Source organism: Mesoplodon densirostris, chromosome 17 (assembly GCF_025265405.1).
Source record: "Mesoplodon densirostris isolate mMesDen1 chromosome 17, mMesDen1 primary haplotype, whole genome shotgun sequence".
NCBI classification, from domain to species: domain Eukaryota; kingdom Metazoa; phylum Chordata; class Mammalia; order Artiodactyla; family Ziphiidae; genus Mesoplodon; species Mesoplodon densirostris.
Window position 1 is genome coordinate 48,898,055 of NC_082677.1, and position 14,205 is coordinate 48,912,259.

Below are 14,205 nucleotides of genomic sequence, written 5' to 3' on the forward strand. Positions count from 1 at the left end.
GCATGATTTTTTATGTAAAAAAAACTGTTTATTAAAAAATGGGGGAAGGGGACTGTGTGTTAATGTCATAAAAGACAAAGGCTGTTGGAAATGCTTCAGGTTAAAGGATACTGAAGAGGCATGAAAAAAAAATTCAATACCTGCTCCCAGATTAGATCCTGAGGGGAAATGCTACAAAGGACATGAATGGATCAACTGACAAAATTAAAATATGGATGGAAGGTTAGACAGAAGTCTAACATGACATCCAACCTACACACATCCTAACACAGCCCATATCTATATGAAATTATGAAGGTGATAACTGCTGTTATAAAAGAATTTTCTTTTTTAATTAATTATTTTTGGCTGCATTGGGTCTTTGTTGCTGTGCACGGGCTTTCTCTAGTTGCAGTGAGTGGGGGCAACTCTTCTTTGCAGTGCACAGGCTTCTCATTGCAGTGGCTTCTCTTGTTGCAGAGCACGGGTTCTAGGTGCGCGGGTTTCAGTAGTTGTGGCATGTGGGCTCAGTAGTTGTGGCTCACAGGCTTAGTTGCTCCACGGCATGTGGGATCTTCCCGGACCAGGGCTTGAACCTGTGTCCCCTGCATTGGCAGGCGGATTCTTAACCACTGTGCCACCAGGGAAGTCCAAGAGAATTTTCTTAGTCTTAAGAAATACTGAAGTATTTAGGGGTAAAGGACCATGATTTATATAACTTATCCTCAAATGGTTCAGGAAGAAAAAAAAAAACAACTATGTAGAGAGACAGGAAGAGAGCAAGAGAGTGTAAGTACAGATGATAAAGCAAATCAGGGTAAAATGTCATAGGTAAATCTAGGTGTTTCCTGTACTCTTTTTATTTTTGTAACTCTTTGTAATTTGAAATTATTTTTTAAGTTTTTAAAAACATTCTTCAAAAATGGCAAAAGAAGAGAGCCATCATATTTGAAGTTAGAAATCACTTTTCTCCCAGTAAGCACTGTGAGGGATGAGGTAATGTCTGCCTCCAGAACAAAGACAGGTTTGCTTACTGCTTATTATAATACATCAGTTTCCCCAAGCTCAGTGTTCCTCTCCTATAATGCAGTCTGTTGTGTGTGCAGCCATCCATCTGGGCCCTCTGTGTTGCCTTCAGGTGAACTGACACTAACATAGTGATGATCATGCTCCTGGCTGTGCTATGAGTAAAGTCCTTTGTCTCTGACACAAGAGTCTCGTGTCTTCTGCCAGCACCTATGAACAAGTAACAGGATAACTTTTTAGATGGAAGGGGTATAAAGTCAGATCCGAGACCTGATAGTCTAGTCCTCTGAACATGTCATCCTCATTCCTATTTTTGTCTTTTTTCTCACACTGAATTCTTTGCTAGGAATACCTTTCCCATTTTGCCTGCCCAAACCTTATATGTTCTTTCAATGTATGCCTTTAGTTCTACTTCTGGTTTAGTAATCTCTCCTTCCCTAGATTCTTAGAAAATTTTTGTTTTCTCCACTACTCATTAGTCATCTCTTCCTCTCTTCCTTTACTCCATTTTCTTTCTCCATCCATTTTCCTTTTCCTCTTTCCCACTCTTCTGTCTTTCTCTTATTTAAATGTAATCAGATTGAATATGACAAACATCTGTTAGACTATGTGAGCACAGACACTTTATTATATATACCTTTGTTCCCATATAGAGCAAAGTATAGGATTCATTTATGTATTTCTAATTGATTGATTCTTGTTATGAGCAGCTAAACTGTTCACAAACATGTTTTTAAAACCCTTTATTTTAGGTTATTGTATTATTTACATAGATCAGAAGTACTAAGTAGGATCATAGGATTTTCAGGGTTGAAAGAGTCTTAGAAATCATTCAAGGAAAACCCCTTTATTTTCCTAAAGAAAATAGGTCGTGGTTAGTGAAATCCATTATCACTAAGCAAGGACTTATATCACTATTTTTTTTTTTTTTTACTTTTTCTCACTATGGTTGTTAGTGATTATAATTTTATCATACTGCTTTAAACTCAGTTTCATGTGCTGGTGTTATTTATTGGAGGCAACAAATGTAAAATTATCATTTGGATTACCATTAATAAGTTAGTTATTATTAGCATGTGCATTTTGTGGAAAACTCTTAGGTCAGATTCACCTTTTGTGGTACAATAGTGTTCGAAAAGGTGACTCCCAAAAATCTAATTTTAAGAGGATTACTCCTCTGCTTATTGGAATCTGGTCTAATAAATTAGTATTAAAATCTTTTTCTTGGCCACTTAGGCTGTACACCACAATTATTAAGATCATTGGATTCTGGAACTAGATTTCCTGTATTTGAATCCCAGCCCTGCCACTTCCTGGCAGTGTGACCTGGGTTATGTTACTTAACCTCTCTGTGCTCTGATTTCTTATTTGTAAAATGGAGATAATTACAGTAACTATCTCCTGGGTTACTGGGGGATTAAATGAATTAATACGTGTAAAGTGCTTAAAAGAGTGCCTGGCACAAAATAAGTGATACATATTTTAACTGTTTTTTTCTTTTACTAAAAGATGGGTAATAATCCATGATAGTTTCCATTTAACTTTTCAGCCTAAGTAAGAGAATAGTTTATGCATGGCATCAGCTTCTGAGGGATTTGTTTCACTCCTCTATATTTTGAAGTTGTTTTTTTCCTTAGTGTTTATTACTGCTAAGGAATTCTTTTTACTAGTGCCTGTTACCATACAGTTTTCTTTTACACATAATTCTTTGTATGTTTTGTATATGTTACGTGTTTTGTGTGTGTGTTCTTTTTTTTTTTAAACAGTTTGATGTAATAATTCCACTTTAGTGACTTTTAAATAATTCCATGAGTCTGCACTATACAAATGAGGATAGTTTAGATGTGCACTTAACAGAAGCTATGGAATATAACCTGATACTTAGGTTATGTATTTCCGCTTCACGTACCTTTAACTAATATTCATTTACGATCCTTTTCTAAATTATGATTGATTAAAAATACTAGACCATATAAATCCAAGTATGACCATACGGTGCTTTTAAGAATAACTGATCTCCCAGTAACGTGGTCTCAGTAAAATGTTCTCTTTTTTAATTATGTAGTCCTCCTCGCCATGCTCATCACAGCCTCATTCTAGCCACTGCAGAGCGAAGGCCTCATCATGGTGTCACCATGCATCCCTGCCCTGGGCCAAACGTAACCATGTAGGCCCTGCAAAGGCTACCAGTCCATCTCTCCGTCTTCGTCGCTGGCGACCCTTCTTACGCCTACCATCTTTGGGTCTCCATTCTGTTGTAAGTGTAGTCAATCTTCCATCTCTTCTTCCAGTGACAGGGGCAGTCCATTTTTTCCCTTAAGCTTCTTCAGTCTTCAGAGCGCTTTTCTCTTGGTTCATCAACCATTAGCTTTTTCTCCCCAAGTAAGACTGCAAGCATACCTCTATGTTTTGCAGTCCAGCTTGACCCTCACCAGTGCCTTGGTGAACATCCATCTTTCCACTCCATATAACGCCAGCAGGTCCCTCCCTGCCTTTTGATGAGTGCTGATCGACATTCATGATAATGTTTAAGTTCCTGTCAGTTGTTAAAGTGAATATGTATTCTCTTACCCTTCATCTTTCCAATTTCATTTAGTTGACTCAGGTCAACAAATGCTGTGTACCGTCTGAGTTCTTTGCCATCTCTTACTTTATTTTTTTTTCATGTTTCTGAACATGACTTTAGTCTCTTGTCATGCTGTGGGGTTATTTTACTTACTCTATCCTTAATCTAAGCCTCCATGGTGTAGGGTGTTTCATCTAAGCTGTTTTATTCCCTGAGGTGGCTCAGGTACTTGGTTTAATCTTGATCCAATCTTCCCTGCCTATTCAGTTTCTAAAGATCTTTTCTCAAGTAGGAGGTGACGATTTTTCTCCCTGTGAATTGATATAGACTTCCCACAAATTTTATAATTTCTCCTTCTTAAGTTGATAATATTAGCAAACTGTTAAAAAGTACATTTGTTCTTGTAATCGTGCTAATTACCTTAAATGTTGAGGCTGATGATGGAATTCTAATAATTCTCATAATTGAAATAAGATGCAGGATGGCAACTATAGTTCTTGTCTTTCTGATGTTTTAGAAAATTAATGGTAATGACTATAGCTTGGCAGAGCCTACCTAGAAATGCTACATCTGAAAGATTTGGCGTACGCCACACATTTATAAGAAACTTGACACTTCAGTAAATCATCGTGACTTTTGAAGCCAGAGGAAGTCTGACTACACATACTTTCATGCTTAAAAAAATTAAAAGTCGGTGTCAGACATTCTTTCCTTTCCCTTATTTACTCTTCTAGAGCTATTCTCAAACTATGAGGTGGAGTCTTGGCACTTTTCCTTAAACATCTGCTTCCACCAAATATCAGTATGGTCATCAAAATAGCCTTTCGTCAACAAACTGGTATCAACAAACTGGTGTCTCTCTATTTCATTATCCTCACTGGGTCACAACATGCATTTGTCATATTTATTTATCCATCTGATATTTATTGCTTCCCTACTGTGCCATACGCTGGCACAGTAGGAGATATAAGTGAATTAGATGATCAGAGTAAAACCCTAATTTTCTAAATTCTGACTTGGGCACAGTTGATTCCAAATAGGAATAAATTACTTTGTACTTAAAAAATATTCTAAATATAAATGAACATGTCATAAAAATTGGCATTCTCAGTTTTATGTTTTTATGTAATACTGATCTTTTTCCCATGTTAATTCCATTGCTTTATAGCTTCATAAGTGTTTTCATAGCCTAGTGGTTAAGAACATGGATTCTAGAATGACATTGCCTGGATTTGAAACCAGATTCTATCACTTACTAGCTTTGTGACCCAGCGCATGTTACCTAACACTTCTGTGCCTCAATTTTCTTGACAGTACAATGGCTATAACTATATTACCTACCTCATATGGTTTATATGACAATTAATTGGTCAATTCTTATAAAGCACTTAGAACAGTGCTTGGTATATATTTAACGCCACAATTATAAATTAAATTTAAACTATTTTTTATAATTTGAAAATTTTATTTAGCATTTAGTTAATTTCTATCTAATCGTTTTTTTAATTCAAGGTAATAAGAAGTATGTTCTAAATTAAGAAACTTTGTAAAAAATAAGATATAAAAATATAGGTAAAAATTATCTAATCTGTAGCTTCTGATTTTTGCCTTTTGTTAGTTATTGGTCATTTTTTGAAACAGAAGACTTACTGGAATTTGCTTTTTATGTATTGTTCTTGTTTTCAGTGGAATAATGTTTAAGCAATTGGATAATTATAGATTTCAGACTCTGACTAATTGAAGTTGACCAAAGGAAAAGGCTTGTAATAGGCGCTGAGGTCTTGTGGAAGGTTTAGAAATTTTGAGCATTTATCTTTTATAATAGTTTGAAGGCTTTTCATGCCCTCTTTAGTGTTTTGTATTTTTAGTATGCACTTTTGGATAAAAGGTACAATGACTCACAATTTTGAGTCACTTGATTTAGTGACTTCTTACATTTGTAATAATGTAGTCTTAGTATTGTAATAACACATAATGTTTATATGGCACTTAACAGTTTCTAAAGTAGTTTCATGCATTTTGTTTAAACCTCAGAACAGATAAGAAACCCAGTGCTCACAGGGGTTGGGTACATATTCAGGTCTCTGGTTCTGGTTGTATTACTTTTATCTCTAGCATAGTTGTATTTACTGACAAAATATAAAAACCAGAAGCTATTAGAAGTATTATTCTTAAGAAGAGATGGTGTTAAAATAAGTAATAATTTTAAAGACATAATAGCTCAAAAGATTTAAAATATACTTTATATCCTACTGGAGAATTATCTTAAAATAAGTAAATCAAGCCCCTTTCCTAGTTGGATAAGGAATTTTTTGTAGTGTTCTTAGTGTTATAGAATTGAATTTATAGTTTGTTGAATTGCCTAGATTTAACCTTGAAAAATTGGATTCTCTCTGGTCATTGGTGAAATGGGGGTATTGGATTGAATGATCACTAAAATCTTTGATTCTCTGACCAGTAAAATAAGGGAACTCATTATCACTGTCTTTAAGTGTTTGAAGAAATATCATGTTCAAGAGGGATTAGACTTTTTTAAGATGATGGAAAATATTGGGAAACATTTTTTGCCTCAATATGAGGGATAATTCTAACAAAACTCAAAATGGAATGGACTGCCTGAAAACCTAGTGGCAGTTCCCTGTTGTTTGCAGGGATACCACAAGATGGGGCTACAATAGAGAGCAGTCCAGCATTGGAGCAACAGTAAAACTACGTAACTGTGATTCCTACCAACTGTGAAATTCTTTAGTTCTAAGTTGAATTTAGGAAGAGCTAGTTGACCACAGCAATTTACGTTGCGTTGTTGCCATTCGTAATTTGAGGGCAATAATCTCTGAAGAACAATACGAGGTTAGATGAGTCACTCTGTAAATGCTTTAGAGGCATCCAGTAAATCCAAGATAGTAATGTTTGTTCTGTTCCTTTCAATTTCTGCATCTGAAAACTTCGTATTACTTAAAACTTAAAATTATATAATTACTTGAGGGTAAAAAATAGAAATTTTAGAGTTGATACCGTTGTGCTACTTACTGGATATTAAATAATATGAGATATAACTTGATTATGCCTCTTTAAAATGTTTGCCTCTAAAATTTGTACTTACATTTAACAGTGATTATATTTCATTTCAAACCATTTAGATTTGGTATATAGCTAACACATATTAGTGTTATCTGTGTAGTTCCTATATATTGTAAACAGTGCTAGTTTATCATGTATTGACTTGCATAAGTTATTTGAATGTCTAAGAAATGTAGCACAAGTTGCTCATGCAAATTGAATTTGGCAAGCTAAAAAAACCTAGGTATAATTTTAATATCAAATAGTTCACTGAGAAACAAGAGAAAAATCGTAGGCTAAGTTAAATTTTACTTTAACTTGTTCATATTCCCTTTTTCTCCTTTAATCTTTTGGGCTATGTTCCTGCTTCTCTTCATTTTATTTTATTTTATTTTATTTTATTTTTGGTGGTATGTGGGCCTCTCACTGCTCTGGCCGCTCCCGTTGAGGAGCGTAGGCTCCGGACACGCAGGCTCAGTGGCCATGGCTCACAGGCCTAGCCGCTCTGCGGCATATGGGATCTTCCTGGACTGGGGCACGAACCCGTGTCCCCTGCATCGGCAGGCGGACTCTCGACCACTGCGTCACCAGGGAAACCCTTCTCTCCGTTTTTAAACCTTTTGAATCTAGGATGAATAAAAATACTTATTTTATTCTAAGTCTATATTGCATTTTTCAAAAAATGAGATTAAGGTTACATCATTAAGGGAAGAACTCACTTTCTTGATGTCCTAAAATTTAACTTGCAAAGAGTTTTTTTTAAACTCTGTTTATGCTATTATTAAACTTCTTAAAACTTTATTATTTCAAATTTCAGAAATTAGACAAATTAGTTCATGCATTCATTTCATTCAGCAAGTATACACTGTATACTTACTATGTACCAGGTGTTGTGCTAGGTGCTGGGCTTCCAGAGTGAACAAATTAGGTTAAAATCAATTGAGATTAAGAAAGGTGTGCCTTGAGTCAGTGTTTTCCTTGTTGATGGTCAAGCACATTTGTTATAAATGTAGGCATGTTCACTCTGTCCACTATATCAAAGATTAAGCCTTGAATTATATTGGATAAATGTTTTTTCATGTCATTTGATATTATTTGTATGTGTTTACATGTAGTTGATTGATTTGTTTGACTACTAATATATATAATATGTATTTTCCCCTCCTATTCCAGGCACCAAATATAGATGAAAAAGTAGATCTTCATTTTATTGCATTAGTTCATGTAGATGGGCATCTCTATGAATTAGGTAAGAACTATTTTAATTTATCCTGGGGAAAGAAATAGTAAATGGGGAAATCTGTATTTATGATAAACATGACTGTTGATATTTATTGTGTTTACCTAAGTTAATTGATTACCCTATAACATTGAGTTGGCATAATGGAAGTTTTCCATTTAAAAGTTTTTACTAGAAAAAATAAATATGTTTTTGATGTTCAAGTAACTTATAATTCAAGAATTCCTGCATACCACCTTTGCATTTTAGCAAAGCAGGAAAATGTTTTGCTAAATCATTTAGGAAACTCCTGTAAATCACTTCAGCAGTCTTTACTAAATTTTTGAGTTGGTTATCATCAACATCTTGGATGAACCATCTTGATCCTGAAACTAGTTTTAAAACATAGTGTATTATTCATAATGACTAGTTTTTGTATTCAATAATGAGTATCACTAGTTTTCAGGCTTTTGTACTATCCCTTTGTATCATATCTGATTTTTAAAAAGACTTTACAGGAGTCTATGTTTTCTGGCAACAGTTCCCTAAGGCATGTGTCAAAGTAGCCATGATTAATTACTTGGTATTTTGGCCTATTCCTGCACTTACCTTTTATTTTTTATTTTTTTTATTTATTTTTTTTTTTTTTGCGGTATGCGGGCCTCTCACTGTTGTGGCCTCCCCCGTTGCGGAGCACAGGCTCCGGACGCGCAGGCTCCGGACGCGCAGGCTCAGCGGCCATGGCTCACGGGCCCAGCCGCTCCGCGGCATATGGGATCCTCCCAGACCGGGGCACGAACCCGCATCCCCTGCATCGGCAGGCGGACTCTCAACCACTTGCGCCACCAGGGAGGCCCTTGCACTTACCTTTTAAACGTTTAACTATAGGTGGACTACTTTAGTTTGTATTTGGAGGAGAGGATATTTTAATTGATAATTAAAGGATAATTAGAGGATAATTTTAGAGGATAATAACCCGAGGATAGTTTAAATTGATTCATTCAGACAGAAGAAACTTTTATGATTCTTTCAAAATTGGTAGATAGTACTTATGAGTCCTTTTTGTCTTTCTCTCTGAGACCTTCTTCGATTAAAAAAGGCCGAATAAAGAAACAGAAAAGTGAAATCCTTTTCAATGTCTAGATACCATGATTTTTAGTTCTCTTTCTTCTCATTTGCTGTAAATATTAACTTTTCACTTTCATTTTCCTTAACTTACTTAAAGACTGAAGAGTTCCAAAAGGACTCTGATTGTGACTGTAAATGTGGTCCATAAAATTTAGATGGATTTGATATTTGGAATATGGCAACAGAATCATACACTCCATTAAAAAGAAGTGGCTCTATTAAAGGGGACGAGGAAAGGAATGTACATCCCTGTGGGTCATCTACAATAGTAGAGTGATTTGAGTAGGAATCAAACTAAAGTGAAATAGTTGTCATCCGAGTATATAACAGACCTGCAGAGCAATTTGGAACATATGCTTTGCTAATTCAGTCTCTAGAATCTACATAAAGATAAAATGTAATAGGGATTGGGGATTTCAAATGTCTGATTGCTGGAAGCTAGTTTCTGCTCTGAATTCTGAATAATAAAGAGTAACTAGTAGAAGTGGAAATAAAGAGTGTGCTGAGACTTACAGACACATTCTGCTGACTTCAAGAAAGTAGATTTAGGAAAGGCCAGAGGAGTGATAAATGTGATCCATAACTAGAGACTATAAAAGTAATGGTGACTTTCAGAATGGGAGACTTCATAATAGAGCAAACAATAACATCTAGAAGATATTCAGAAGAAAAAAATCTGATCATCTCATGGGAAGGAATGAGTTGTCTAAAAACCTCAGTGTGACTGACTAGCTAGCTTTCTGAGCTCAGAGACTAAAAGGGCAGTAGAAGGAAAGACGTGTATCAGGGATAGGCTACATATGCAGAATGGTTCTTTTTAGTAGCATGCCAAGATCAACACCAAAGTATTTTAAAATTGGTTTGAACTAAGCACATCAGAAAAGAAAGGCAGAACTACTGAGGTCTTGTTTGGTTCAAGTATTCTTTAGCAGGAAGAAAGATAGATCGATGTTGCTGATAGAGAATTCGAGCCCTTTGAGGATTACATTCTCTAAATGAGTTTAAAGAATTTCAGAGTTCTAAAGAATAGCTGGAATCTTTGAGATGTTAGAGAGGACAGGGATGAATGCAAGACAAATGAAGATGGGCATCTGCTGACTCATTGCAAGGGGAATTGGTGGTAGCCCTGACGCAAATTCCTAAGAAAGTTAAAAGGAATGTTGAGCAAGAGGAGTATTGAGTCAGTGCATAGCAAACAGTGGGTAAGAGAACAGCATATGGGTTTTAAGAAAAAAGTCATTTCTGGGCTTCCCTGGTGGCGCAGTGGTTGAGAGTCTGCCTGCCGATGCAGGGGACACGGGTTCGTGCCCCGGTCTGGGAAGGTCCCACATGCCGCGGAGCAGCTGGGCCCGTGGGCCATGGCCGCTAAGCCTGCGCGTCCAGAGCCTGTGCTCCGCAACGGGAGAGGCCACAACAGTGAGAGGCCCGCGTACCGCAAAAAAAAAAAAAAAAAAAAAAAAAAAAAGTCATTTCTAAGTACCCTTATTTTAAAAAACAAGGCTATGTGATTATAGAAGTGGTGCAAGGTAATTTCTACGGGACAATTGTATAACAAAGGGTAGTGGTAGTCTTTAATGCATTCATTCTCTATTAACCTTCTAATTGTAAGGTTAGCTGATGAAAGGGACTGAGTTATTCATCTTTCTATTATCACCTCTTGTCCTTAGGGCTTCATGTAGTTCTTGGCATATGTCCTTTTGATGTGTCCCTGTCATTCTTTTGAGCACTTTCTAACTTTCTAGTAGAACAACATTTCCTGGTTCATCCTTTGTTTTCCGTGCCCCAGCCCTGTGTTCAGCCACTTCTCCAAGGAGCCCTGGTTCCTTTTATTGGAAAATAATGATTAGAACCAAGACCTGGGTGCTAAGTGTGTTCATTGCTATTAAGATATCATTACTTCTAGGCTTTCTCAGAGGACAGAGCTAGGAAATATTTGTATGTATTATATACATAGATACATGTATGGGAATATGGATATCCATGCACACACAATTATATCTGTTTCTCTATATATTAAAAAGCATTTATCTACATCCACATTTATAATTCTAACCTAATATTATACAGTTTATTCTAGTGTTATCCATATTTGTGACTTCCTTTTCTGAACATGGGAAATCTAGCTCTCATTATCCTTCATTTCTTTTCTGATTTAAGCATTCCCCTGGTATGTAAACAAGCTCTTGACCACCCCAGCCCAAAGCTCTGTTCCAGACACACTGCTTCCCGCCCCCAGCTGGCCCACTGATCCTGGCCTGGTCCCAGACAAAGAGCAACAGCTCGCCAAAGTGTGTAGCTACCTTCTTCCTGGCATTGTGCAAACTCCAACTGCCTCAGCCTCCTTGAACTCTGCTCTCTTTCCCCTCAGTCTCCTAATTGAGGCTGCTGTAGGCTGCTTGGGTTTTCCTTTCCAGCACAGGCAGATAATGGATATTACTGTTAGGCTTACGAACAGTTCTGGGCTACCTGTTTCCCGATCTATAAAACAATGGTTTCAGATATTTAGTCCAGGTCTTTAGTTGTTTCCAGTGGAAGGCCTAGTCCAGTACATTATTTCATTCTGGCTAGAGGTGGAAGTTACCTAATGTTATTCCTTAGCTCCCCACAATGAAGATAATCTAGCTTTCCTTTGTCACCCTCTTTACCTACCTCTCCCTCCCAATCACAAAATACATGGTTTACTTTTTCCTGGTCTTCCAGTGTTGTTATAGTTGTTTATATTCTTATGACTACAGAAATACTATTCTCAGATGAGCCATAGTCAATGTACTTTTCTTTTCAACTTTTTTATTTCTCCAGATTTCATAATTGTCCTGTTTTGCTTTTTGGTTTGGTTAATCTTCCCTCATATTTTCTTTAAAAGTAGTATCTTTTAGTCCAGGTCTGTCACTATGTATACATATTGATTCAAAACTTTTTATTATGTTTAGAAGCCATGAAATTATAGAGGGAATTGTGTTTTATGGCTTGAACTTGATGTGCCACTTATAAAACATCTGAAATTATAGGCTTGTATAGAGAGTATCAGTTAACTTTGGGTTAGCAGGAGTTTATATAATTCTGGACTTTTTCATTTTTCATAGTATTGAAAAAGTACTAGTTTTTTCAAGGTGATACTGATTACTTTTGGTGGTCAGTAAAATAATTCTAGGTTATTTAGATTGTTGGTCTATACTCCTACCTTGGTACACAATTAGTAGTAGTAATATATAAACCTTGTAGTGGCTTCCTTTCATTGGTATAAACATGTCAGTCTTACTTAGGAGCCTTCATCAGAAGGCTTTAAAGTGAAGAAAGAAATTTTTTATATTTCTGATGGTCATAACTTTTGAAAAGCTGACATTAATTTTGCATATTCTTTTTAGGAAATTAAAGCCAATAGTATATATTTCTAATAATGTCTGTTTATGAAGGTAATATAGGCTTTCAAACATGGAAGCAAGGTTCTAAATAACTACTAGTGTTAAAATATTCATAGGTAGCATACTTAAAGTGTTTGTTTTAGGATATATTATTTTATCTTTTAACTTTTGCCTCATTGTGGGAAGAGGAAAATGGAAGTTGAAAGTACATTATCCTGTCATTCTTAATTAAGGGGGACTAAAGAGATAGGATAACTAAATAGAATATGTGATTCTTGATTAGATCCCACATAAAACAAAACAATATGGATAAAGGATATTTCTTGGTGATTGGAAAAACTTGTACATGAAATACATGTTGTTAATTGTTTATAGTATTAAAAAGAAAGAAAGAAAGTACATTATCCTATACAAACAACTAACCATTCACCTGTTCATCTATTTTCCACAGATGGACGGAAACCATTTCCAATTAACCATGGGGAAACTAGTGATGAAACTTTATTAGAGGTAACAATAAAACTTGTTGGCCCACCTTCAGTGTCATTAATGTTCTTGTTATTTTTAAAACATCTCTAAAGATAACTGGTATAGGACTTCCCTGCCAGTCCAGTGGTTAAGACTCCACACTTCCACTGCAGGGGGCACAGGTTCGATCCCTGGTCGGGGAATTAAGATCCCGCATGCCACGTGGCATGGCAAAAATAAATAAATTAAAAGATAACTGGTATAACCTTTTTCTGTATTTCTCCTTGTCCTGGCTCTCTTGAGAAAATCCAAAAAGAAAAATTTGAACTAGCGTTAAAAATCTACAGCAAATAAAGAGGTTTGCAGAGCTCTTTCTGTGAACAAGTATCAAATTTGAAAAAGACGAGAATAGTATTGAAAGAGATGCACATCATATCCCATATTTCATTAAATCCAAGATACCATCATTTATATCTTGATCTTAGAGATTTTTAAATTTACGAACAAATTTTATGGCTTAGAATCAATAAAATATGTAATTTTCATGTTAAAAGTTTCTTAAAAGCATTTTAAGAAAGAGCACTTAGCGGATCTTATATTTTCATACTAATCAAATTAAACCACCAGCCATTCACTCTTCTAGTGTCCTTTAAGTTATTTTTTATTTGAGAAAAGAAGTCTGCAGTATAAAATTAGTGTGGATTAGGAAAACGTGAAACATTTATTTATCAGTTTTAAGTAAAACACGTTTTAAAATTGAAAGATGATGTATCTTTTTTCCCTATAGGATGCCATAGAAGTTTGCAAGAAGTTTATGGAACGTGACCCTGATGAGCTGAGGTTCAATGCCATTGCTCTTTCTGCAGCTTAGCTTGTCCGGAATGGAAACACCAAACACAGTATTATTTGCAACAAAATTAAGTTTCTTCTGCCATACACTAACTCAAAAATTTTGATATTTTCATTAACTTGACTGATTAAACTTTATGTGAACTAAGCTTTGGCTTAATCTGTGTTTTATATTATTTTTGCCTCAAATTAAAGCTGCAGTTCTTCCGTTTCTTTCTCATGAAGGATTTACCTTATTGGATGACTAGCTGTATCTTTCTTACTCTCTTTGAATGTCATGGGAGATTCTGTATTGGCACACAGGCACAATTTCCATCTGCATAGTATGAACATATATATTTATTTAGCAAACATTTGGTTAGCATCTACTTTTAATGAGCTGGACACTGTTCTAGGCGCTGGAGTTACAGCAGTGAACACTGTGGGCAAGTTCCTTAGTCACGGAGCTTATGTTCTTGTGAGAATGGACAGATGATAAGCACATGAGTAAGATACATACCAATGACTGCTGTGCAGAAATTAAAGTCGGATTTGTGTTAGAGAGTGAC

At 35.7% G+C, this 14,205-nt stretch overlaps 1 protein-coding gene across 1 annotated transcript in view; it reads left to right on the forward strand.

Annotated features, from left to right (window-relative positions):
* The window catches only part of UCHL3 (ubiquitin C-terminal hydrolase L3), a 42,709-nt gene extending 28,904 nt beyond the window's left edge, over positions 1–13,805 (forward strand). Inside the window, exons 6-8 of the mRNA XM_060079874.1 lie at positions 7,805–7,880; positions 12,792–12,850; positions 13,596–13,805. Of these exons, the coding sequence (XP_059935857.1) occupies positions 7,805–7,880; positions 12,792–12,850; positions 13,596–13,679 (219 nt within the window). The 3' untranslated portion in view covers positions 13,680–13,805. The remainder of the gene's footprint in view (positions 1–7,804; positions 7,881–12,791; positions 12,851–13,595) is intronic.
* The last annotated feature ends 400 nt before the right edge of the window (positions 13,806–14,205 follow it).